Source organism: Echiichthys vipera, assembly GCF_963691815.1.
Source record: "Echiichthys vipera genome assembly, chromosome: 11".
Classification (NCBI taxonomy): domain Eukaryota; kingdom Metazoa; phylum Chordata; class Actinopteri; order Perciformes; family Trachinidae; genus Echiichthys; species Echiichthys vipera.
This window is the reverse complement of record NC_139836.1, coordinates 10,527,040-10,552,751: the sequence shown is the minus strand read 5'-3', so window position 1 is coordinate 10,552,751 and position 25,712 is coordinate 10,527,040. Positions and strand designations below refer to the sequence as shown.

General features: G+C 41.1%; 3 protein-coding genes across 3 annotated transcripts; 2 read left to right on the top strand and 1 right to left on the bottom strand.

Moving 5' to 3' along the window:
* Window positions 1-7,239: 7,239 nt before the first annotated feature.
* Window positions 7,240-11,690, bottom strand: dnajc12 (DnaJ (Hsp40) homolog, subfamily C, member 12). Its single transcript, XM_083922575.1, has 5 exons — window positions 11,431-11,690; window positions 10,682-10,760; window positions 10,224-10,363; window positions 9,976-10,120; window positions 7,240-7,499 (listed from the first exon to the last, which is right to left on the bottom strand). Exons 1-5 carry the CDS (start codon window positions 11,506-11,508, stop codon window positions 7,417-7,419), a joined length of 525 nt encoding a protein of 174 aa, XP_083778701.1. The 5' UTR covers window positions 11,509-11,690; the 3' UTR covers window positions 7,240-7,416.
* Window positions 11,691-13,323: 1,633 nt separating this feature from the next.
* Window positions 13,324-19,584, top strand: sirt1 (sirtuin 1; the record flags this gene model as incomplete). Its single annotated transcript, XM_083922607.1, is given in 10 exon segments — window positions 13,324-13,351; window positions 13,354-13,731; window positions 14,020-14,142; window positions 14,601-14,836; window positions 14,960-15,112; window positions 15,657-15,804; window positions 15,898-15,977; window positions 17,073-17,256; window positions 17,342-17,848; window positions 18,138-19,584. Coding segments are annotated over 10 exon segments (2,127 nt in total). The 3' UTR covers window positions 18,428-19,584.
* Window positions 19,585-20,191: 607 nt separating this feature from the next.
* Window positions 20,192-25,655, top strand: cacul1 (CDK2 associated cullin domain 1). The gene is made up of 8 exons (XM_083922398.1): window positions 20,192-20,613; window positions 20,790-20,916; window positions 21,047-21,149; window positions 22,017-22,112; window positions 22,240-22,342; window positions 22,598-22,687; window positions 23,303-23,441; window positions 23,550-25,655. Exons 1-8 carry the CDS (start codon window positions 20,280-20,282, stop codon window positions 23,587-23,589), a joined length of 1,032 nt encoding a protein of 343 aa, XP_083778524.1. The 5' UTR covers window positions 20,192-20,279; the 3' UTR covers window positions 23,590-25,655.
* Window positions 25,656-25,712: the final 57 nt, after the last annotated feature.

The window sequence follows — 25,712 nt, the reverse complement described above, 5'->3', positions numbered from 1 at the left end:
CACCCTTTAGACTGACGCAGGAGTGTGGGATGAATGTGGGGACCATGGAGCCAGGACAGAATGGTTGTGACCAACAGAGGAACAGGAGGCAGATGGAAACCAGACGTCGTGGACACATTTGGAGCACTCACCTCCAGCTGGACCTCCTCCGGCCGGGCCTCTGGGGTGGAGGTGGAGGTGGAGGGCTGCGGGCCGGGGCTGGGCTCAGACAGGACGGCATCACTCTCACGGAGTCTTCTCTCTGGAGGCTCCTCGAGGCCTCTGGAGCTGCTCTCCTGCTGCCTCTGCCTCTTCCTGCGTTCAGAAGCCTGTGGAGCGATGAACAGAGGGAGAAAGTAACGGAGCAGGTCCCACTGGTTCAGTTCAAGTCCTTTCAGACGGCTGCGTAACATCACTGCTTTACATCTGGATGGATCGCTTTATTTCATCTGAACACGGGTTCATTATAATAATTACTTAATGATTACTATACCAACAGTTATTATAGAATCACTAAAACTATATAATCTATACTGGCAGAGCTTGAAGTCACTGTTTTGAACTCGATGCGTTACTTGTGCTGTAAATGTTTTTAATCAATGTTTGAATGGAAACATGTATTCAGCAGTTATTATTTCACATTAGAGGAGATGGGACTTCAGTCTGGTCTGACTAACATTAACTGATAGATGAAATAAAACTCTTCAGGTCAGGTTAAATTATTAATTTGTCTCCTAGCAACAGCAGGAGCCACTGCAGCACATCCCATAATTTCTGAATTGTCCAATCAGTGTCAGCTGGTGGACAATCAGGAGCTGCAGGGTTTCCCACAGTGTTTTATGGAGGCGTGAATCAAAGACCACGTCTGTTCAAACTAAAAATGAAATGTTCATGAAACTGAAAACTCTTTTATGAACTAAAACCAAGAGATTTGAGGGAAAAGACTTGACACAGCTAATGCCACATGTTTAATGAGTGTGGCTGCTGTTTGTGCCATCAAGACTCACTCAAGTGACCCTGCGGTGTGTCAGGATCAGGGTGGCTTACCCCCAGAAATCAGACTTTGAACACTCACAACACACTTCCTCTCCATTTCTATCCACACGCTTCATCATACAACCAATCCCACTGGTCTCTGAGCAGCCACACATCAAACTTACTGATCACTTAGTGTAACGCACCGACCGAGGTGGAACCAAACACACGGTCAGCAGAACAACTCTTCTTCATCCAGGCAGCGCATGAAGACCTGCAGGAGGACAAACAGTGAGTGGGTCAGCTGCCTGCAGAGCAGCCAGAGACACTGGAGACAGACGTCACTGCAGCTTCCAGGAGACGGACACGGTTGACACTGGTCATATGAGGAGGCACATCAAGCAACATGTGGATGTGACTGGCTGTCATGGCAACACTGGCAAGGAGGGGGTTAGACGTCTTGTCCTGGGTGATGTTTAGACTGTAGGGATGCTCCTTTAATGTCCTCATCGGATTATTCATGATGACCTCTTACCTTTACGTGGTTTCTCAGCTGAACAAGGTGCAGGGCAGCGAGCTGAGACACCCGTCTGTTTTAAACTTCCACACTTCAGTCTTCAGTCTTCAGGGACTGGACTTCCTGCCAGAAGCTGAAGACCTCGGTTTTCTTCCAGCACATCGAGACACTTCCTCCCAACATGACCCCAGCTGGGGGGCTTCATACTTAGAGATCAGGCTCATCCAGCAGGATGTTGGAGGCACTGAGACGAGAACTTTCTACTGTCTAATATCTCCACTCACTTCCACTTTATTGATAATAATCTGTTTTATGTCGAGTTACAAGGGAATAATCTACCCTAACGGCTCACTAATGGTGCTGCCCAGTTCTTACAAAATAAAACACAAACACACTAAATAGACTAAACTAAAGCAACTAAGCAAACCAAAGAAATAAATAAGGACAATACAGAATGTATCTTGTTCAAAGAAAGCAAATATATATAATATCTGACACGCAAAAGAAAGAAATAAAGCCATGACTAATAAACAGCTGCTACACCTTCATTTACATAATTAAGTAAAAAACCTCTGATCCTGAGTCCAGGATAAACTCTGCAGTCCACTGCGATCCTCTGTGTTTGTTCACAGTGTGCAGAATTACAACAGCCCTGAATGCAACACAACACACACAGCTGCACCTGAAGCAGCACAATCTGAACTCTAGTGACACAAATGATCTCAAAACACCTGGCTGAGGAGGACTTTTTCTGTGCACGTTTCTCATTTCTTTAATGGTGTTTTTCACTGTTGTTTTTTAACTTAAAATTGGCCTAAAGACACATTTTCATTTTCAAATCCTTTTATTCTTCAAGAAAGTGTTTTTAAATGTGAAGCGCATTAATATGCAGAGTGTCAGGAACTGATGATTAATGATGATTTTATTGCTTTTCCACTCATTCTCATCTTTGTTTTGGTCTTGTGATTATTCTTATTTTGTATAATGGCACATGTGCTGAATGCTCTTTTCCATGAATGCTCTGTTTCACAGTCACATATGACGTCAGAAATATATTTTCAGGTCAACACGTGTAAGTTAACTTAAGATCTCTTTGTGCATGGTTTCAAACTTTAGCGTGTGACACACTGTAACGCGTCATGTTGTGGTGGCCCCAGTGTCTCAAACATGACATCACAGTTTTCTGCCATGTGGTTTTTTGGTGTTATTTTATAATATGTAGCCTGCATGTACTTTATATCCACAGACGTTTGGGCAAACACAGTCATTTATAACCAGGTATCAAAGCACTACACTACACACTAAAGAGAATGTTCATAATAATATGTGATCGGCTCCAGCCCCCTGCGCCCCCGACAGGGACAAGCGGTTGAAGATGAATGAATGAAGCTCAAACTCCTATCAAATCTCTCAGGATACACACTTTTACTGCTGTTGTACCTTGTTGGTGTTGGGGCTCTTTTGGCTCCTGCTGCGCTTTCTCTTGCGGGGGTTGTGGTCGTGGAGGCGAGATGGCTCCTCAGTCTGTAATGATTAACCTGCATTTAGGACTGGACTCTAATTCAACACAATGCTGTTTATTTATATATTTAACTGAACCATTCAACCCGCTGAGGCTGAGATTACTGAGGTTTCCCTGAAACAAACCAGCTGTTTTCTGCTCTGTATGTAAATGTCAGTTTCATCACATTAACAGCACTAACACTATCACTGAACCACTGTGAATGGGTGCTGCTATTGAGAAAGATGCACTGTGGTTTGAAACAGCACTTTACTCTTCAGTGCAGCAGCAGTTCACTCAAATGCATGAAGGTGCAGTCTTTTATTTTCAGAGAGGAGGTGAAACACGTCAACACTGTAACAATCTGTATGAAAAGCACTTTTCAGATTACACCAACGACTTTACTGCAATACTTGAGATTTTCTTAGATTTCACTGAACCCACTTTTCAAAGCCTCAAGACTTAAATTCAGTCAAAGAAAAATGAAACATATCCATTTATAGGATATATTAATAATTAGATATGCCTACATAAAGAGATGAAATATGTCTTCTTGTTTATTCTTGTCTTTTTAGATGAGTTGATCGGTGCAGTTCCCTGTAATACAGGTTATTAATATGAATATCATATTAATATTGATGAAGACTGTTTAGCAGTGGCCCGTGTTCATGTCCCTTCAGGTCACTTTAGAGCCTGTTCACAGTGAAGTGAAGGCTTTGAAAGCCTCCACGGTCAGACTGAGAAAAGAAACCGTGTCAGAGGTCAAAGCTCACATCTTCCATGCTGGAGCTGCTTCCTCAGTCTCTCCTCAGTCTCTCCGAGTCTTTGATCCGAGTCTCAGGAACAAGTCGGCGCTAAAAGTCTTTCTGGGAAAGAAAGCGTCGAGTGAAACTTGAGAGAAAAACGTTTCTTGACCGTTAGAGGTTTTGTTTTTGTTTAAACAATGATGTTCATAAAAGATGCACGTGGAGACAAAACATAGCAACCATGGAATCCTTCACGTGCGCTCTGTGCACGTGTGTTTTTACTGTCACACCTCGCTCAGGATTCATATTATCGGCATAAAACTAAATATATTATAAGAATATATAATAATAATCTATATATCTTGATTTTCTAAAGTATCTTTGTGTATCCAGTGCTATAGAAGTTCAACGTATTATTATTATTATTCATAATTATATTATTTAAATGAACTTATGAGAAGATTGAGAAATTGTGTTTTGTGAGCAGCTGAGGTGTTTGCTCCAACTAAGTTCAAATATTTACTGTTCAGGACTGTAAATATCCAGCTGTGTGTTGAAGAGTGTAAAAAGATCGGGTCCCGCTGTATTCCTCAGGCTGCACTACAGCGTCTATTCACGGGCGCGATCCCACTACTGAGCGGCACGGGGGCTTTGACCTGCTCCGTGTCCGGCCTGGGCCGGTGCACCCCTCCTTAGACGACCTGGTGGTCCGGGGCTCCCCCAGGAGCACCATATCGATACCGAACTTAGTGCGGACACCCGATCGACATAGTCCGCTGCAGCTCAGAGCCCCTGAGCTCAAACGGTCCTCCGGCCTCAGCCTCCCGGTAACTTGGATTATAGGCGCGCGCCACCGCACCCGGCGACAGTCAGGCAAACTCACCGGGATTTAGTGTTTACACCTCTGTCCAATAATCCGTCTTTTCCTCCTTCCTCAACAGGAACAGCCTTTACACAATGGAAGCTTAAAGGTATTGGGGACCTGGACATAAAAAATGCTTTTGCCAATTTCAAACAGTTGAAAGAAAAATACTATTTATAGTCTTCTAATTTTTTCATGCACCTACAAGTGAGAAATCATGTTAAGCAACATCTACCAGATTTGATCATTTTAGAACCAGACAAACTGGATTCCTGTTTAAAATCGCCCCCAAACAACAAAAAGACAATAACTCTTATATGTGATACACTACACAAATGGATAGTTTCTATTTCTAAAAGCTAATGTAATCCATCACTATTCCGACTGATCATACTCCAATAAAAGATATTTGAAATAAAATGAGCTGTTGTGACTCTTTGATAATCACAGCCTCTCGAAACTGTACAACCACCAACTGTAGACGTGGGGACTTCAACAAACATATTCACTGTACATTTACAACTGAGCTCACAACGTTAAGAGTTTATTGTTAATCTGACGCGTGTGTGTGTGTGTGTGTGTGGAGCTGCAGTGTGTGCTGTGGGAGATGCTCATGTCTCCTTCCTCCAGGTGGAGCCGCTGTAGAGAAAGAAAGAGCAGCGGTTTGTGCAGGTTTCCATGGGAAGAAGACAGTGAAGCAGCAGTGATGGAGCTGCTGTAACATGTAAAGACAGTGTTGTTGAGTGTGTGTGTGTCCCAGCTGTGTGTTGAAGAGTGTCCAGAGTGTAAAAAGAGCGGGTCCCGCTGTATTCCTCAGGCTGCACTACAGCGTCTATTCACGGGCGCGATCCCACTACTGAGCGGCACGGGGGCTTTGACCTGCTCCGTGTCCGGCCTGGGCCGGTGCACCCCTCCTTAGACGACCTGGTGGTCCCGGGCTCCCCCAGGAGCACCATATCGATACCGAACTTAGTGTGGACACCCGATCGACATAGTCCGCTGCAGCTCAGAGCCCCTGAGCTCAAACGGTCCTCCGGCCTCAGCCTCCCGGTAACTTGGATTACAGGCGCGCGCCACCGCACCCGGCGACACTTAGCCAAACTCACCGGGAGTTAGCGTTTATGCACGTGACGTCATCAAAAAGCACAGTGACACCTGGTGATGAAGATGAAACCTGCAGCTGCAGTTTGATCACTGAGGTTAGTTCATGTTAATGATCAGAACCTCTTTGGGTTCATGCTCATCAGCGTCTGACACATTTTCATCTAGTGATTAAAACACCGCCTCTTCTCTGACAGGGTACATTTCCCTCAGTAGACCGTGTTCCTGTGGGAGCTCCGTAGATCAGGGGGAAGAAATGAATTAGGCACGTTTACTGAAGTAGCACTCTGTAAAGCTTATTTTGGGGAAGCCTACATATTAAAATGTTTGTAGCCAACATCTACTCAACGACCATTCAGACAGAAATACTGTTGTATTGACTGTTTTGACAGCTTTACAGCCAGGCCCTGAGCAATAGCAATGATGAGGTGTGATTCATCCACACAGTGGGCAGAGACATGTCAATCAATGGAGCTGTCTAATTAGGCAACAAGTGAAAACACCTGTGTGCAGTGCAGGACAGCAGAACAAGTGTTTGGGAGCAACTTAAACGGTGCATAGTCAGTGCATAAAGTTGCTGTGTTTTTTTGTTTTGAATGTGCAATGAGCCCAAATTAAATACATACAGTAGTGATACAGTAATCATCACCTGGTGCCAACATGAGTAAATAAAAAAGCAGCTTTTATCAGTGCTTTATGTGTGTGCTAGAGATGAAAATTAAATGAACTGAATGAAAATAAAATGATGGCTTAATTTAAGATCGGGGTATTGACTTTTACTGGGAAATTACTTTAAAAAATAATAATGTCAATCATTTTTTTAGGGGATTTCTTGTGTGAAAGGCATTAAAACAAGGATATAAATGATATGATTCCTTATTAAAATATGATACATTATTAATATTGATTTAACTATAGCAAACATTATAATAAGTAGGTTAGTTAGAATATCCTTAGTAAGTGTACGTTTGATATTTAAAGGACATTCTCCTGGTAATACTTATGTATTTCTACTGCAGTAATATTCTGGTTGTGGGGCTTTTACTGCAGGACCAGCTGTGTACTTCAGTCCTTTAAATAAACATCGGGAGTTATTTTAACCTTCAAATGCAGAAAAGCACGGTTAGGTGAGGAAACCTATCAGCTAATCATTTTTTAATAAATGTATCTCATTTACATAGCTTATCTTATTCATTCCTCATCTTGTAAATAATATTGGAAGACATGGATGACTGAAGATAAAACACTGAATAACATTTGAAGTATGGAGCTGTACAGTTTAGTACAGTATAGTATAGTACAGTATAGTATAGTATAGAATGACTTCTGATAAAACCCAAGCAAATATAGCTTTGAAGACTTTAAATAATAAACATAAAACATAAAATACTGTGCATTAGATGCTTCACTTTTATGTTTCCAACATGATGAATTTTACAGCAACACAACAATACACATTACAACATTAATGGGTTATAATGTTATAAGCCATGATTGTGTGTTAGTTAACATAATTAAAAAGTAGCAAAACTAATAACAAAATGAATTAGTCACATAATCTCATATTGTTGATTTTTGTTTACAAGTATTAGACACATTTAGAGCTCACAATTTCCAGTTCCAGAAGTTTAGTAAGAAACTCACAATAAACTGACACCACAATTAACAGGGTCCCAACTGAATGAGGACGACAGCAACACACAAACATTTGCCCCAAATTAAACTGTTGATATGTTTATATTTCATAATTTCTAAACTTCTGCAGCAGACTTGATGGGGAGTCAGCAGCCCAACGGAAACGGCGATGGCAGTAATCACCTAAGCAATGAGAAAAGTCAGTTAGTTTCAGTGGATTCAATACTATGAGAACAATAAATACACATGGGTGGTACATAGTACATCATCAATGGGACAGAAACAGTTTCAACCTGTTGATTTAATACAGCAAGAAATGTTAAGTGATCATATTAGTGCATGTTAGGATGTTATATACACATTATATAGTAATTCTTTGATTCATAAAGAAGAGGTGCATCCTTTAACTGATGTCAGAACAATAACAAAAGTGAAAAACATTACGCTGCTTGTCACCACAGTATCATCTGACTTCTAACTTTAATAATTTGTCTTCAGGCAACATTATAGTGCATTTTGTCAAGAGAGGAATAGTAAAAACAAACACACTCATAGTCAATAGTAAATAGATGTGGTTTCTGCTTGGTGTTCCCTCCTTTCAGCAGGGACAGATTTTTCTGTTGAGGTCCCAGGAAAACCCAGCTTACTAAAACAGACAAGCATTCATACTTGTCTGGATGTTTTTGTCCATTTGTTAAACTTCAGTGCAGAGGCAGTGGTTGCCTTGAAGTGCAAAATACAACACTTAGCAAACTAGAATTCCCGCCATGCAGTTGTATGCCTCCGCCCACCATTCAAGCTGCAGTTAAGATCCATGTCTGTCCTGACTTTTATAATATATGTAGTGAAGAATTTGACGGAATTTAATAAAAGGTATTAGCTGTACTTTTTGGCAAAAATAAGATCAATAGTCACTAAAGATTTGTGTCAACCATTCAGTGCTGCATCCAATGTGTCCCGGTCTGTTCCTGAGTGACAGTGTGGGATGACGGACAGAAACATTATGATGACACAGTGACGTTGATTTTGACCTTTTGGATGTAAAATGTCATCACTTCCTCATTTTATCCTGTTAGACGTTTGTGTGAAATGTGGTCATAATTAGTGTAGGAATTTTGCGTTATGGACAAAAATGTATTTTGTGAGGTCACAAGGTGTTCTGAGGTCAAAGGTCACGGTGACCTTGACCAGGATCTAATCAGTTTATACTTGAGTCCAAGTGGACATTTGTGCAAAAGTTCAGGAAAATCCCTACAGAGAGATATCGCCTTCAAAAGAAATAGACAGACAAATGGACTGTGCCCGTTTCTTGCTGTTGTGCTTTATTAACTGTCTTTGTCTCTCTCTGTTCATCTGTCCGTCTTTTCTCTCTCTCTCTCTCCTTTTCTTCCTCCCCAACCGGTGCAGACAGATGTCCGTCCTCCACAGAGCTGGGTCTGTCTGACGTTCCTGCCTGTTATAGGGAAGGTCTTCAACATCACCGTACTCTACGGGGGAATTGTTGGGTCTCTGTAAATCATCAATAAGTCATAGAGTGTGATCTTTACCTACTCTGTAAAGTGTCCTGAGATAACTTTTGTTATGATTTGGCACTGTGAATAAAAATTGAATTGAAAATTGAACTGAACTTCTAAATGTTTGAGCCAAAATGCCCCTCTTTTATTAATATTCATTGGCCCTGATGTCACAGCAGAGGGGGTATTTAGGTTTTTCATCTAGTTCCACTATGCATCATGTCCAGTAAATGACAGTAATACCTCAATGAGTCGTCATGATTTTTTCCCCCTGAAGCCCCTGTTTGAACTATCTATTATTTATTTATTTATTTGAATTAGTATTATATATTTATTTATTTCATTTGTACTTTATATTTGATTGATTTATTAATTATGTCACCATGTGCTGCCTTTAATTGTATACCTTGTAGTTTTGTACATTTGAATTGTTTAATAATAATAAAAAGTACCATTCCAGCAAACCCCTAAATAGAAGAGGTACCAGTTTTACAGTATATAGCAAGTATGAACTCTCAAACTGGAAAAAAAAGTGAAAATTTCAGGTGCACAATCCAGTTTTTCCCGATCCAATCTGATACCGATACGTATCAGCCGATACCGATCCGATCCTACTGTTGAATGAATGAACCGTTTATCTGTCCATGTGAGTGAAGGCATCAGGCTTGACATAAACATTTAGCCTTGTTAAAAAAAAAAGGTAACAAATTAACACAGATAAAAATATACTTAATATTGTTTATTAACAAATAATGAAGTGTACATTAGCTCTGTGTTTGCACATCACTAGCTGCTGTGTGTGCTCTGCTTAATGACGTAACCGGTGTTGCAAACATAGAATTAAAGTGACTAAATCGCTGTAACTGTATTGATGTGTATGATATTAATAAAACATAAATGACTAGATCTGAATGCTGGACCGGCCTCATTCATCCGATATCTGATCCAGCTAATTAGTCGATATCGGAGCCGATATCTGATCTGTATCGGCTCTGTGCATCTCTAGTAAAAATAAGGATGCTATCCAGGATCTCTGTTCCCTGATCGGCCTCGTCCGTGCTTGTATGTGTTTTGCACTTTAGAAGCAACACACCTTAAAAGAAATTGGATCCCCATACTTTCCAATACTTTTGAAATTCCCTTACTTGCAGACGGCAGGGCATCATATGAAGGGATCCTCTGTGCTTCTTGGAGAGAATGACGGTCTTCTGCCAGGGGAGTGACAGGGATTTCTCCTCCTGAGGCCTCCAACATTGGTTCCTTCTTATTTCTCACAGCCCAGTGCATTGACTGTAAACACATGAACAGACATCAAACAAACAGACACCAGCCTTTCTAAGTGAAACAGATTACACATTTTTGAAATGTGTGCCACGATCTTGACATTACGTACGGTTTTCACAGAGTCCTTCAAAGCTTGCCAGTCATGAAATGGAATAGTAACTCCACTTCTTCTCCAAAGGTCATAGTTTTTTCTTTTGGTTTCATTGCATAAAACCTCTTTGGCTTCCTGCAGCTTTTGGAAATCTGCCACTGTCAAAAAGAAGAAAGAAAAACAAAACCAGGGTCTAAGATGGAATCTAATTAGGAGAAATAAATACCCTCTTGCAAGCAGTTTGAAGCAGCTCTATTAACATAATTTGCTTTGAAGAGATCAGAAAGAGGTATTAACTGTTTGTGGGATAGGTAATCATTTAAAAAAAAAGGGTAATGAAAATAAAAAGTTGGGTTCACCTTCACTTCACATCACACTGCTGGTGATATATTATGAAATGATGTATTGTTCTTTTATTGGGTGACATTTTAAATATCCTTTGAAATTTACACGTCAACAATGGTCCATATATTTACCAGCTTTTGGATTGTCTCTGTGTTTGTCTGGGTGACATGCCAGGGCACGGATCTTGTATTCATTGATAATCTGTTCCGTCTGCAAGGAAAAAAAGGTTAAATAAATAAACACGGTGATACTTTTGCCAATCTAAATATTTGAAATTCAGGAATCAGTCACTTATTTTCTTCTGAAGTGGCATTACTCGCTGTGGTAAACACATTTAACAGTTAAGGACATTTATATGAGGCCACAAAACAAATTCAATAGCATGAATATGGAAGGGAAATATACAGTGATTTTCTGAACCTGGTCTATTTTAGGTTATCTCGAAAATGATATTGATGTTTATTTTGAGGCCCTCAAATGCATCAATTCCACTGTTTGTTGCTTCAGGCAATGTAGACCTTTTTAATGTAAAGTGACGTTTTCCTTATAGTTACCCAACTGGTAAATTTGATATTCACAGCCCACGTTGAAGATTATTTTGAAATAGACCTAAAGAAACAAACGGTGACGATCTATTCAGACACAGGATGACGCACGAGCCGTTCCTCTGACACGTGAAGCATCAACAGGTCTCTGTTGGGTCAGGCTCATGGACCACACATAAACACATACTTAAAGGTTGCTGATCGTTGGCGTACATCCATCTACATTATCTTTCACTTTTGAACTCTAAACCAGTATGTTTTATGTTGTATATCTGGACAACGACCATTTCCCCCAGCAAATAGGTCGATCCTTCAACCCACTGGCTTGAACTTACCGAGGACAATTCATCACATCCTAATAACCTGTAGTAATCCTCCAAGTCCTCTGGTTTGAAGTTCAAAATAGCCTCCATACAAAAATCTGTGTGAAAGCTTGTTCGGAGCAGCTGCGGTCCTGGATCACAGATGTGCTGCTGCTGCTGCTGCTGCTGCTGCTGTAACGTTATCAATGTTATCAAAGTTGACCTTGCTCTTATTTTGTCAGCTAGTTTGATTTATTAACGGAGAAACTGACAAGTGGTTGAATTTGTCTGGAGACCTCTCTCTCCTGAGCTGTGGGGGGAATGCAACAGCCCCTTTTCCCCATACGACGTGTGTTGCATTCACAGCTCCCTCCTCAGCTCGGAATTTCGACCATTCACAGGGCCATGCGATTAGATAAGCTATTCCTTTATTAGTCCCACAAATTACAGCAGCAAATTGGAAAGCAAACATAAAAGAAGCGTCCATAAGAAACAATAAATTCGAGATAAATATAAAAAAATATGAACAATATAAACACAGGGAGAAACACAGGGAGAAAATAGCCTCCATACCTACATGTAAATCATAAATAAGTCATAGTGTGGTCTATACCTACTCTGTAAAGTGTCCTGAGATATCTTTTGTTATGATTTGGCACTGTGAATAAAATTCAATTGAAAATACAAGAATTACAGGAACAATATATACAATGTTTTTAAATGTTTAAAGTTACACTTAAGCACAGAGGAAAAATATTACTATTAGTATTTTAAATTGTGATTAATTCACCTGAGCAAGGTTTTTCACACTGAAGTGAAGGCAAAGGTAGCTTTCAGTAAACATAATATATGACTCTATCTGAAAAGAGAAAAGAATATATACAAATATAAAAAAAAACGAGTTTCATATAAAATTGGGCCGAACAGCTAGGGCGGCCTTAAGCCTATACACACAGCTTGTATGGAGCATGCAATACTAAGATATTACAGTGATCATTATGAACATATTCATAGATTTTTATACATCATATGTTAATGTTAAACATACATTTGGAAGACGCAGTGAATCCTTCAGCTCAATTGTATCTGTGCATGTCTACCTTAGTGGCTGCCTTGCCGATAAGCCAGTTAGTCTATCATCAAGGTTGAGTAAATGTATTTATTTCCCACAAATGTATCTTTGCTATGTTGATGTAGATTTTCAGTTATATTTTCTGGGGGGAAAAGGTGGAAAGATTATCAAACAACTTAGCGGACCCCTGCTGTTACTCTGAGGACCCCCTGTCTACGATATCTGCTCTATGATAAAATCATTTTTTTCATTGACTGGGCTATATGTTGCAAAATGAACAGGATGCGTTTGCAGGAGGAATGATGTTATTTGCGTTGTAATTACAAAATCAACCTATACATGTAATGCATCTGCGTTTTAACCGTTTTTTACTCTCAACTTTGTTTAGTCTGTCATGAACAGTAAACGTATGTATTATTCAGTATGGCCAATTTCAGAATATCATATCATTAAATTATAATTATTGATAGATTAATGTGGATATTACTTAAATGTTGCAGCTGGTAAAAGTAGGGCTAATTGTATCTGTTTTATCAATATCCGCTACTCATTTGTTGACATTTGTCATTTGTTCATACATTTTGTATGAATAATCAAAATATGTAAAGTAACAAAAGATACCAAAAATATGTAGCGAGGTAAAAAGTACAATATTTCCTCTGAAATATAATGGAGTAGAAATATAAAGTAGATTAAAACGGAAATCCTCGAGTAAAGCACTTAAGTCTCGTAAATGTATTCAGCTGCTGGTCATGCGTTTTTAAATCCTTCCTATGGTGTTTGAAGGCAGCATATTTTGTTATGGTTTTACGTCACGGACGTAAAAAGGGGACGTCCCAGCCGTCACGTGCTCTATGCAAATGAGCCAGCTGTCCGGGAGGAAGGATCTGCTCAGCGGCTCTGCGGGCGGAAGATGGCGGACGAGGAGACGAGTCTCGGAGCGGCCTTTTCGGGCGCCTCCGATATGGAAGAACCTGCCGCGAAAAGATCGAAAATCAGTCCGGTGAATAACTACGGTCCGAAAGTCGCTAAAGCAGATGGATTTTCATGCGTCTCACGGGACACAGAGAGCCAGGAAACGGCGGCGGGGAATTGTGCGCCGCCCGCGGAGAAGGAAGCAGAGCCGGTCATGGCGGTAGAGCAGGCCCCGACAGAGCCGGGCGGAGACAACAATGGACTGGGACTGCTGCTCTCAGAGCCGCACAAACCAGGGGTGATACTAGACGACAGCGCTGGACTCGGGACAACTGAGGAGGGTGCTGGTATGTAAAGAGACGGACACTGAACAACGGTTTAAGTATTTAACGCGACTTATAAAGGGGACAGTGCTAGTTTTACCAACTTACCGGCGAGTGTAAAACAACACAAGTTCACGTCCGTTAAAGTTACGTTAGCTGACGTTAACGAAATGCATGTGTGTGGTTGTAGCAATAACTTCGTAACGTTACTTCTCAGGACGGCAACTTAAACCTTTTATACATAAATAACGCCACACTTAGACGCCACCTATCTCCTGTTTTATTGTTCATTTTACAAACTTCTCTGCTCAGATTTCCTTGGACATGACGAGCTCCCCTCCAACGGTCTGGCTGTCACGCCGGACCACATCACCGAGGACGACGACAGGTCCTCACATGCGAGCTCCAGCGACTGGACACCTCAGCCACAGATAGGTAAATGTTCAGGTGCATTTAAAAAACAGACTCTCCTCATAATGTACAATTGTAGGCAGTAGCACAGCAACTGGAGACCCCCCCCCCCCCTTACTACATACTGTAGCCTATATACATACCTTTTTTATGATGCATTGCATACAATACTAAGCCATTACAATAATAACTACTGACTTATGCATATATTTAGACTTTGTTTTTATGTTAAAAACAGGCCTACATGTGGAAGAAACAGTGAATACCTTACCTAAAGGCCTGTAAGCCTTTCATCAATTTTGCATGTTTCGTATTTACACAAATCGTCCGATTTATCTTTGCTAATAATATGTTGTGTATGTGTTCATGTTAATGCATATTTTTATGTTTGGACAAAAAAAAGTGTCCAAACAATATTTTGGTGGTCCCAGATCCTCTGTTGTGGAATACAAGTCACACTGATATCTTGTTTTCTCTCTCAGGTTCCTACAGTTTAATTCAGCAACACATCAGAGAGACCGATCCGAGGACCATTCTGAGGGAGCTGCTGCCAGAGACTGTACTCCCACCAGATTTAGACGACATGACACTATGGCAGATCATCATCAACATCTCAGAACCTCCCAAAAGAAAGAAGCGGAAGGATATTAACACCTTAGAAGATGTGGTCAGGCTACTCCATGAAAGTAAAAGGATCCTTGTGCTGACTGGTGCAGGGGTATGCATTTACAGTAATATTATACAGTGGTGCTGTTTGACCTGCCACGTGTTTGAATCCATACACCATACAAATGTTCATGCTATTAAGTCAGAATTCCTGTATGTTTATTTTCATGTTTAGGTATCGGTTTCATGTGGAATACCAGACTTTCGCTCCAGAGATGGCATTTATGCACGGCTTGCTGTGGATTTTCCTGATCTTCCAGACCCTCAAGCAATGTTTGACATTGAATACTTCAGACGGGACCCAAGACCCTTTTTCAAGTTTGCTAAGGTTTGTTCATTGTGTCCATTTTCTTTTGAGCAAATCACAGTTGATAGCAAGGCATCAAGTTCCTTGTGTATGATATAATATGGTAAGTTAAACTAAGCCTTCTTCTTGTATCTTCTTAAATCTTAACTATGTTTTACAGACATGATATCTTGCATAGATACAGAAGCTTTCACACAGTTAGGTCTGCATACCCATGTTGTCTTACAAGGGTTTGGTCACACAGGGAAGACAAGCAAGGAGAAAATACTGAAAACTGATTTGCATGTTAGTGTGCAACACATCTTCTACATTTTGTCCTGTAGCGTCCATTTTTGTAGTTCACACATGCAAACGCGCACTACTTATGATACAATATCTACCCATGAGCACATAGATGAGATATACTGTATGTCCTTTACATGAAGAATGTCATGAACAGAAGCTTATAATGTTGTAATAGATGTAATGATGAAGGGTGCAGAGAAGTCCTTAGAGGGGATATATTCTTGGATCATAGCAAGTTTGGGCGTTAGTCCTCATGTGTTGAATGCATTCTTTGTTAAAGGAGATCTACCCTGGTCAGTTCCAGCCTTCACCCTGTCACAAGTTCATATCTATGCTGGATAAGCAGGGAAAGCTGCTGCGCAATTACACGCAAAACATTGATACATTGGAACAAGTGGCTGGAGTTCAGCGGATTATCCAGTGTCACGGTAAGCGGTACTACTAATAGATGGTTCTTGCTTATTTTTGTATATGGTTCTGTCTATGGTGATGGGGAAAGTCATTAATAACTTTTATTTTAGGGTCGTTTGCAACTGCTTCCTGTCTGGACTGTAAACACAAAGTGGATTGTGAAGCTATAAGGGATGACATCTTTAACCAGGTATGCTTTCATTACCAACTGATCTAAGATAACACATTTACTTGCACAATTGTACACCAGCAAAAATGGAAATGCACAAACTGCGTTGTCAAACATCCAGCATTTTGTGGTTATTGCATTAAAATATGCAATATGCATTGCAGGGCTTAGGGGGGCCTGTAGCTCACCTGGTAGAGCGGTCACCCATTATACTGAGGCAAACACTGTGGCGAGTCCTCGGGTTCGACTCCAAGTCATGGCCCTTTGCTGCATGTCCTCCACTCTCTCTTTCCCCCGTCAATCTTGAGCTTTACTAAGAAACAAAGGCATAAAAAAGCCTAAAAAGAGTCTTGTGGTGACGAAGCTGATCTGAGTACATATGCTGTGTCAGAGATCTTATCTATGCCCTACATATAGTGTCAGAATTGTTAATGTTATGAGAAGTCAATCAGTGCTTTGTTACTCACGCAACTACAACATACTGTAAATCTATACTGGTGTTGTCTGCTCTGTCCAGACATACTGCAGTTAAGACTGTGTTTACAAGCATTAACCAGTGTCAGTTTTGTAGACCATTTTCATAGTGGCGGTGAGGTATTATTACAGTGAAAAGGTGTCCCAAGCAGTTTGTCCATTCTCATTAACAAACTAAAAAATGCTTGTAGTGGGTTCGTTCATCCTAAGATGCGATAAAAAAAGTATTATATTGGGCTTGTAGCAGTAGTTGCAGCAGCAGATATCAGAAATCCTTAACATTCACTTTCAAATGTTTTGCTTAAATATACCACCAGGGGTAAGAAAAATGTGTGTTTTTCCCAGTATGTTTCTTTTGTAATTTGGGTGTTTTTGTCTTTTTGTTTATGTTTTTAAAATATAACCGTACAGACCAAGTATGGAACGTGGACTAGTAGCTGGAGAGGTGACAGTTCACCTCCTGGGCACTGCCGAGGTGAACCCCTGAACCCCCAACTGCTCTGGGCGCTTATCCATGGGGCAGCCCCCTCGCTCTGACATCTCTCCATTTAATGCATGTATATAGGCATGAGTGAACAAAATGGATTTCCCCTTGCAGGAATAATAAAGGAATACTTTCTTCTTCTTTCTGTCCTCCTGTAGGTTGTCCCTCGTTGTCCACGTTGTCCAGATATTCCCCTGGCAATCATGAAACCTGACATTGTCTTCTTTGGAGAGAATCTTCCAGAAATGTTCCACAGAGCCATGAAGCAGGATAAAGATGAGGTGGACCTCTTGATTGTCATCGGCTCTTCACTTAAAGTCCGGCCAGTTGCCCTCATCCCAAGTATGTTTGAAAATAGTTTTGTTTTTATTTTGCCTGCAAGAAACTCAAACATAAAATGTGTAACTTTGTTCTTCATCCCATTCAGATTCCATTCCTCATGAAGTGCCTCAAGTCCTGATCAATAGGGAGCAGCTGCCTCACCTAAACTTTGACGTGGAGCTACTTGGGGATTGTGATGTCATTGTCAACGAGCTCTGTCATCGGTTGTGTGGAGACTTTGAGCAGCTCTGCTTCAACACTGTAAGACTCACTGAGACCACAGAGAAACCCCCTCGGTTACCAGAACAGCCACCAAGTGAGGCCTTGCCTGCTTCCAGAGATGCAGCTCAGGAGGAGCAGAAGCAGCACAGTACGCACTCCGTAACTAAGCCTTCAGAGGAGAAAGAAAGCCTGAATGTCACAGAAACGGCTGGTAATGATATTACACCTCCAGAGCCTTGTCCAAACGCGCAGTGTCCCAGTGAAGAAACGAGTGAGCCTTCAGAGTTACCAGCAGACGCTGAAGTAAAGAACCAAACCTCCAACCTTGATTTTCGTAGACGATGCTGGATGAGTCGAATCAACAGAAGTCCAATCAGCAAACGCCTTGAGAGTAAGCTATAGACCATGGTAGAGAAAACACTGTTCACTGTAATTAATAAGTTTGTGTGTGTGTGTGTGTGTATATATTATAAATACAGTATTTGATGTATTTGAAAGTGAGATATACTGTAGGTGCTGACATGTTCACCCTATTAATTAAAGCTTTCCTCAATATATTTTTTTTCCTCATGCAGCAGGAAAATGCATGTTAGTCCAAATCATTATAAATTATTTTAAATCTTTAAATCTCAGATATTGATTTCAGCATTGTAAATTGTTTGTATCGTTTCCCACCACAGCAGGCCAGTACCTGTTTCAAGCACCAAATCACTATATCTTCCACGGGGCCGAGGTTTACTCCGACTCTGAAGACGAGACGTCGAGCTCCTGTGGAAGTGACAGTGACGAGTCTGAATGCAGCGCAGAAGGGGCGGAGGAAGACAGCGATTTGGAGGAAGCTGATACTTTAGCGGCGGATGGAGAGACATGCCACAGAGACACAATACAACACACTTTAGCCAATGAAGCCACGTCGAGCGTGCAGACGGACAATACTTCTGAACAGACTCAGAGCACCACACACCTTTAAATGTAAAGTACCCAGTTGACAAAGCACTAATTGTCTTTTTATATAAATATATATATACGTACATATAAATATGTTTCGTATATTTTTGACTCATCGACCTTACTATTATTTTTCATAAAGTTGAAATTGTGTGACCACTTTGTGTGAATACGCAGCGTGCAAGTGCAAGCAAGTGTTTTTCCTTTTTTTTTTTCTGTGCCCAGTTTGGTCACATGCATTGTCTGAAACATACTGTATACTACTTACTAAATAGAATGCAGTAGTTTGTTTTTGTTTTTTACATTTGAGGATTTCTTTCCATGTACCCGTCTCATTTTCATGAATATTTTAAGACCTCCACTGCAGCGTACTGCGAGTGCAACAAAATATCAAGCTTTAATTCCTAAATTGCAGTTATTACAAGCAAAGGCTTCAAATGTTTCAGTCTACAGTGTGAAGTCAGCTGTGGTCCCGTGTTTTAGAGTTTGCTCATGTTACCATTGGGAAACATGTAAATATACTGCCTGCTAAATTGTGGGTACTATGAGTTTCAGACACACACACATCTTCAGATGGTTTACTTGAACACATTGTCTAACTTGCAATAGAAAGTTCAGCTTTGCCCTTTCATAAGGGTAAATGCTAGAAAGAACAGTACTCTTTAATTTTAGACCAAAGAACACTTTATCATTAGCTCCCACGTTGTCATAAGCTTTGTATGTTTAACCTGTCATTTAAATCTTGGAAAAAATATAACTATTGAAAAGGTGTTCCTTCCGACATGTGGCAGCTACTTTTTATGGTCAGGCCTATTATTTTTATACTCTGATGTGAGACATACTCATTAAAGAGTAGATGATAGTTTATATGCTAAGTTGTCATATTAAGCCTTAGAAATATACTCAATGGGTTCACATTGAAAAAATGGCACTTTTTCCCTTCTTATAAAAGTGATTTTGTTGCCTGTGTCACTTCTCATAGAACATAAAGTTAAAGCAGTTTCAGTCATTCAGAGAAGTCTTGTAACGATTAAGTGTTGGTAGAAAGACATTTGACCCAATGTGTTGGATTAAGGTCTACAACATATTTCACTTAGGATGTACAAGGTGATGTTTTGTTTACTTTATGGTTTAAAGGAATACCAATTTTTTTACATCCTTGTTATCTCTTCTGGGGTTCTCAGTAAAAAAAAAAAAAGAAAAGAAAAGAATGAAAAACACTGACGACTCATTTCTGTTATTTCATACACACTCCAGCCCGGTGTTCACGCGTGATTATACAGACGTGAATATCGCGCCACCTAGCGTCTGTGAGCTCCCCTGACAGGCCCTCAGTAGTATTAAGGGGTCTTTCAAAGAGTGTGTAACTACAGTGAGAGGGTTTTTACGACTAAGATACATTTCAACACAATTATATTCTAAGAAAAGTGTCTTTATAACAGCAATACAGTACAAAAGGTAAGGATTTAACCTTAGGAGGTTGGGACCGGTCTGTGGCGTTCCCAGTTTGCGCATGCGTGGTGCGGTAATAAGAGTTTTCTTCCTGTAGTTTAATTTTAATATCAAGATAATCAATCTATTTTCAGTCGGTTCAACAATATTTAGTTATTAAACACTTGTTGGCGGTCAAGTCGACTAACGTCACCATAAAAAAGGTGCTGGAGCTTTCTAATTAGCGGAAATCTTCGGAACTACATTTCCCTGTTTCCTCCATGCGGCTGTCCGGTAATACGACGTGTCGTAAAACGCAGTTAAGCTAAACCGAGATGGACACCAATAAAGACGCCTGACAGTTTTTTGTTTTTAGCCTTAGTTGTGATCCGAAATGTGTACGTGGTGACGCCGGGCTTCAGCACAGTGGACCGGTCGTGAAAATGGAGGCCATGGAAGATGACAGTTTGGACGTAAAAGACGACCACAACCACAACTATTGTGCGAGCAGCAGCAGCAGTAAAGTCGGCACCTATGTGAGCAGCCAGCTGTCGGTTGTATCGACGGTCCCGCAGCCCGCCTGTCCGCCGGTGCCGGGAGTAGGAGAACCGGGTACTCGTCGAGGGAAAAAGTGGTCCGGCAGCACCGGGGGGTCAAAGTTCATGGACTCGGATTCAGGCAGCGAGAGCAGCGAAGTCAGCGAGACCGACTGCACGGCTCCACCGGCCGCTGTAGAGGGGAAATTCACCCTCGATTCTAACGTGACTTCCAAGTTCCGTAAGTTCACGTCAAGCTGCGGTGTGACAGCAGGGCCTGGTGTCCTGTAGTCAACCTGCAGCAGTGTTACTAATGTGTGTAGACTGATGCTCCTGACAGCACACAGTTGGTCTGTCAGGCCTGATGGTTTTGCCCAGAATCATGCAGACCTCACCACTTCTCCTCTTTTTACTCAGTCCTGAATGCAATGGCTGTTGAAGACTACCGGAACAACCACTGGCCAAACCTGGAGAAAGCGATTGACCGTCTTCTGATTCAGAACCCCACAGACCACATCTCTGTTTCTTATGCACAGATATACAGGTGAGACAAGACAGGTTAACTCACTTGAGTTGGGACAGATTTTCCCTCAGTGTGTGATTTCTGATGAGGTTGCAGTGTGAATCACCGGTTGTTGAACTGAATTGCTGTCTCCTCTGCTTTGTGTTCCTAGTTACGTCTACAAGTGTGTTTGCCAGCAGCACTCTGAACTGCTCTACAATGATTTGACATTAAAATTAACAAACCACCTGCAACAAGTTTCAACCCATCTACAAGTAAGCCTATGAATGTTCTCATTTGTCATCGTTATCCCCAAAGCAATTTCAGTCAAAAGCAACTGGACTGGTTATTTGTATGGAAGACGTTTCATCTGTCATCCAAGAGGCTTCATCAGTTCATGTACGCATCTGACCAGGCTGGGACTGGTCCAACTATCTGGTGTGGAGATCCAGGTATTTAACCTCTCACAAGGCCGATGATGTCACTGAAACCCTTTGTGCTCCAAGTGCCAACGACCGTTGTGTTACTGGGTTTGAAATACACAGGGATGCAGTGTTTGTTGAAGATCCTCCTGCATTTCTCTGATACCCCAGTCACATACGGGATGATTATGTTGTTTCTCTTGTTTTCTTTTTCTTTTTCAACCACCACTGGTTTTCTTTCTGGAAGCAGCTGCCGTTTTCACAAAGCTCCAGCTGGGGTAGCCACAAGTTGTGAGGGCCCCTCAAAGAACAACTGTTCACAAATGGCCTCCTGTGACTCCAACGACTGTCGTTATGACCCAATAGAGCACTAACGAAGTCGAAACCTACTTCCCACCAACGACTGTCACTCTAACGACGGTCGTTGGCACTTGGAGCACAAAGGGTTCCAGTGACATCATCGGCCTTGTGAAAGGTTAAATACCTGGATCTCCACACCAGCTAGTTGGACCAGTCCTAGCCTGATCAGATGTGTACATGAACTGAGGAAGCCTCTTGGATGAGAGGTGAAACGTCTTCCTAGACAAATAACCAAGTCCAGTTGCTTTTAACTGAAATTGCTTTGGGGATCATCTACAAGTAAGTAAATCCAAATACAGGGGGGTTATTACATACAGCACATACAAAAAAATGACTAACACTTTTATCATTGTTTTCCAGGCCAGCCCACCTGAGGACTTCATTGAGAACTTTAATGTTGCATTGACGCAATACACCGCTTCTCTTCAATGTATAGTTCCTGTATTCATGTACTTGGTAGGCCTCTTTTATTCTAAATATCCGACGTAAAGACAGCATTTCTAGTGCATTCTGTGTGACCAAGACTGTGTGTGCTATGGTGTAAATCTTCTTCTCAAATGTTTTTCTTGTTCACTGTTTTCAGAACAAGTTCTACATCGAGTCGAAACTGAACAGAGACCTGAGGGAGGATCTGATGAAGCTGTTTGCTGATCACGTCGCAGAAATACATGTGAACACACTGATGCGTGAGTGTATCGCTTCATCAAAGCCCCGATGGCTGTCGTGACATTTTGAAAATGGTTCATCTGCTTTGTGAGCGAACCTGTAACAAAACAAGGGCAGATGTTTGCCTCAGCCCTTAGTGCTGTTGTCTGTTATCCTGGAAAGCACGGGATATTCTGTTTCAGGAAGTGAAAACTGAACCTACAGAAGACTTGATTCCTCGCTGACACATATGACTTAAGAAATATTTGTTTTAAATGTATTCTTTTCTTGTTCAGCTCTTCTCATCGAAGCTCATTCCATGCCCTTTCAAGTGCAGCCATCTACAATGGCCAGTGTGGTTAAAGGCCTCTACAGCCTCCGACCAGGTGAGCTATGTTAAGTGTTATTACCTGTTTTTTTCTGCCTGAAAAGCTCTTGTATGTATTGTCTGTTTTAATGTAATTTCAGTGCGTCTCTGCTGCAGCAAACTAAACAGGTCTATTTCCACTACACGTAGGTCTTAAAAAAATATGATACCAGTACTGATACAAGTCCCCTTAAAGTGTAATACTGGCGCTAAATCATCCCATGGTCTTTTTCGGCACACATCAAATAAGCCATCGAGACAGTTTTTTTTGTGTATAAACTAGTAATAGGTGTTACGCGAAAAAAACTGTCTTGATGGTTTATTTGATGTATCGGGGATTAAAGGGATACAGATACCAATAGAGTTCTTCATTTTATACCTTTTTTCCTACTTCATTCGATACTCATTATGTGAATGGAAGCTTCTCAGCATGCTGAAGGCCTTCAACTACACAGCGCTCCACAGACTGTCTAGTAGTAGCTGCTGCTGTCGTGGACTAATCACACGTCACATTACAAGTAGTCATTTTTTTGCTAGATCTGGGTACAAAAAGGCTCAAATGCAGGTATCTTTTGACTGGAGAAGTTTCAGTGCTACTTGGTGTTCTTCTGTTTCATTTGGATTCCTCTTTCAGACTGGGCCCAGTTAGCCCCGGCTCTCTTCTCTGGGTTTATTCCCCAAATCAACCCTCCTGCTGTGGAGTCTCTGCTTCCTGACTACGCCGCTCATGACCAGAAGTTACAGATGGAGCTCTCCATGAACGGATTTCCGCGGTACGTTTTGTGTGGCACCAGTCTCAGATAGCCAAAGTCTGAATATAAAGCTTTTGGGTACGCAGTGCACTTTAAATGATGACGCTGATGTGACGTGTTCTTTTCCAGAGGGGACCAGTCTCGCAAACGGGCCAGTGACGACTCCTGATAGCAGAGCTGCCACTACCAGATTCGTTGCAGAACTATTACTGTGCCTCCTACATCTTTATCACAAGTTGTCTCACTGCACTAGGTACAATGTTGACAATGCGTCAGCTGTTTCATCTCTTCTCAGCTCAAGGTCACGAAACACTGTGAACAACAAAAGGGGTTGTTGAGCAGAAGCTTAATCTTACTGCACTAAAACAAAAGCACACAGACTTCCATTATGGTGCTTTCCTCTATAATTATGATGCCCCCCATTTCAGTATTTGTGGGACGCTGCTGTGTGCACTGAGAAGAGTTTCTTCATGTTCTCCTCATTTGAAGAGTGCCTTCATGGTGCCTTCTGATCGGATATCCTAACGAGGGCTAGGCTGATGATGGGTGTTTCATTCCTAACCTTTAACATGGAAGTGTCTTTTTGATAGACTGGGCTAACCAAGACTTTCTATTCTATTGCTGCTAATAATACTGTCCATGTAATAGTACTACAAGTCCCTCAGTTTCACCCACTGTGTCTGTAATCCAGTGTCTTCACTCAACACAAATGAGTGTGGAAAGAAATGGGAACAAGGGAGTCTAAAGCCCCTTCCAGACCTGACATTAACATCCGTCCTGAGTGACCCCATCACAAATGGACATCTCTAAGTACAAGGACCCCCATTCAGAGGGGGTCAAGGTCGCATATGTGTCCCAGGCCACATTGAAGGACTGCCTGCTCAACTGTAAGCAGAACTATGTATGTATTCGCTGGTTTTACCCACGACGTCTGAGCTACAAGTACCTCTTTTTAAACATCAGTATTTAAAAAAAAAGATCATATCAGAAACCATTGATAGCCAATCATGTGGCCTGGATGATATATCCAGATGTTAAAGTGGGATTTGACATAAGGAGGAAAATTAAAATCCAGTGTAGGGGGGAGCAAGGTGTGCAGCAAGGTACAGTTATAAAACTGGTGTGTAGTTCGGATCAAACACAATTAAGAACTCATTCGACCACCACATCTATTCTTTTCTCAAATTTGACACTTTAAACTCTGTTATCAGTAATTTTTGGAAATCACATGAACCACTTTCACAACCACGTCAGCACAGAACCTATTTAAAAAGGGAACATTTTTAAGGCTGGTTCGCCTGTAACTTCTTTTAGTTCCTTTTGAGTGGTGTTTTCATTACTAAATAAATTATGATTGGTGTTAAAAACAGCATGACAAATTAACCAAAGCACCGTGCACATAGAGCGTACATGGAGACACGGTCTGCTGCCAGCTGGGAACAGATGTGCTTAGAGCCGTCCACAGCCGACGGATATTAATGCCAGTGGTGAAGAGGCTCACAAGTCATTGACCTCAACTCTGATTCTCTTCTTCGTGTTGCCTTTACTGTGTTGGTAAACCGGATTGTATTTTCCCGTTACGCCAAAGAGGATTTGCCGTTTTTTTCTTTTATAAATAGTGCATTGGATTCAAGCTGGCATGTTAATGTTGTATACTGTCTGAGCCACTGAGCCATTCTTTTCATACTAACGTTTTCAGCTTTGATTTGTTTGTTAGTTGGGCTCAAGTTCAGTTCTAACTTAAAATATCACTTGTGTGTTTAAGCCTTGCATGTAGGATTGGCAGGGATGGTCATGTAGGACATTACACTTTTTGTCAGAAAGCTTAAACAGCCACAGAATAATATAACTTTACTTTGAGTTTGTTTGAAAACTTACCCAAATCATCCCTAAACTGTAAATATATCAAACCTGATGCTTCATGAATTTTACAGAAAGAATGATATGCAAATATTGTTTGGCCTTAGTCTGGCGTACTTGTGCATTCAATGTTCCTAACATGTATAGTCTGTTCATGATGTAAATAGTTTTTGGTCTTAGCATAGTGGTCAGTGTAGCTTTTGACACCGATGCATTTTTGTTAAAGGGTTCACTTGAATAGAAATATTTGATACAACGTCTTACACTGTTTTAAGTGTAGGTAGATGCTCAGGCTTGCTTTTTGTTTTCTGTGGGTCATTGGTTCTCATCGTCTTTCAAATAAACTTAATTTCATTTTTCATGATTTTTGTTTTTCACTATTTTAAAAATCTGGGTCTTGACAAATGTCGTTCTCTTACATAAATAGGCATT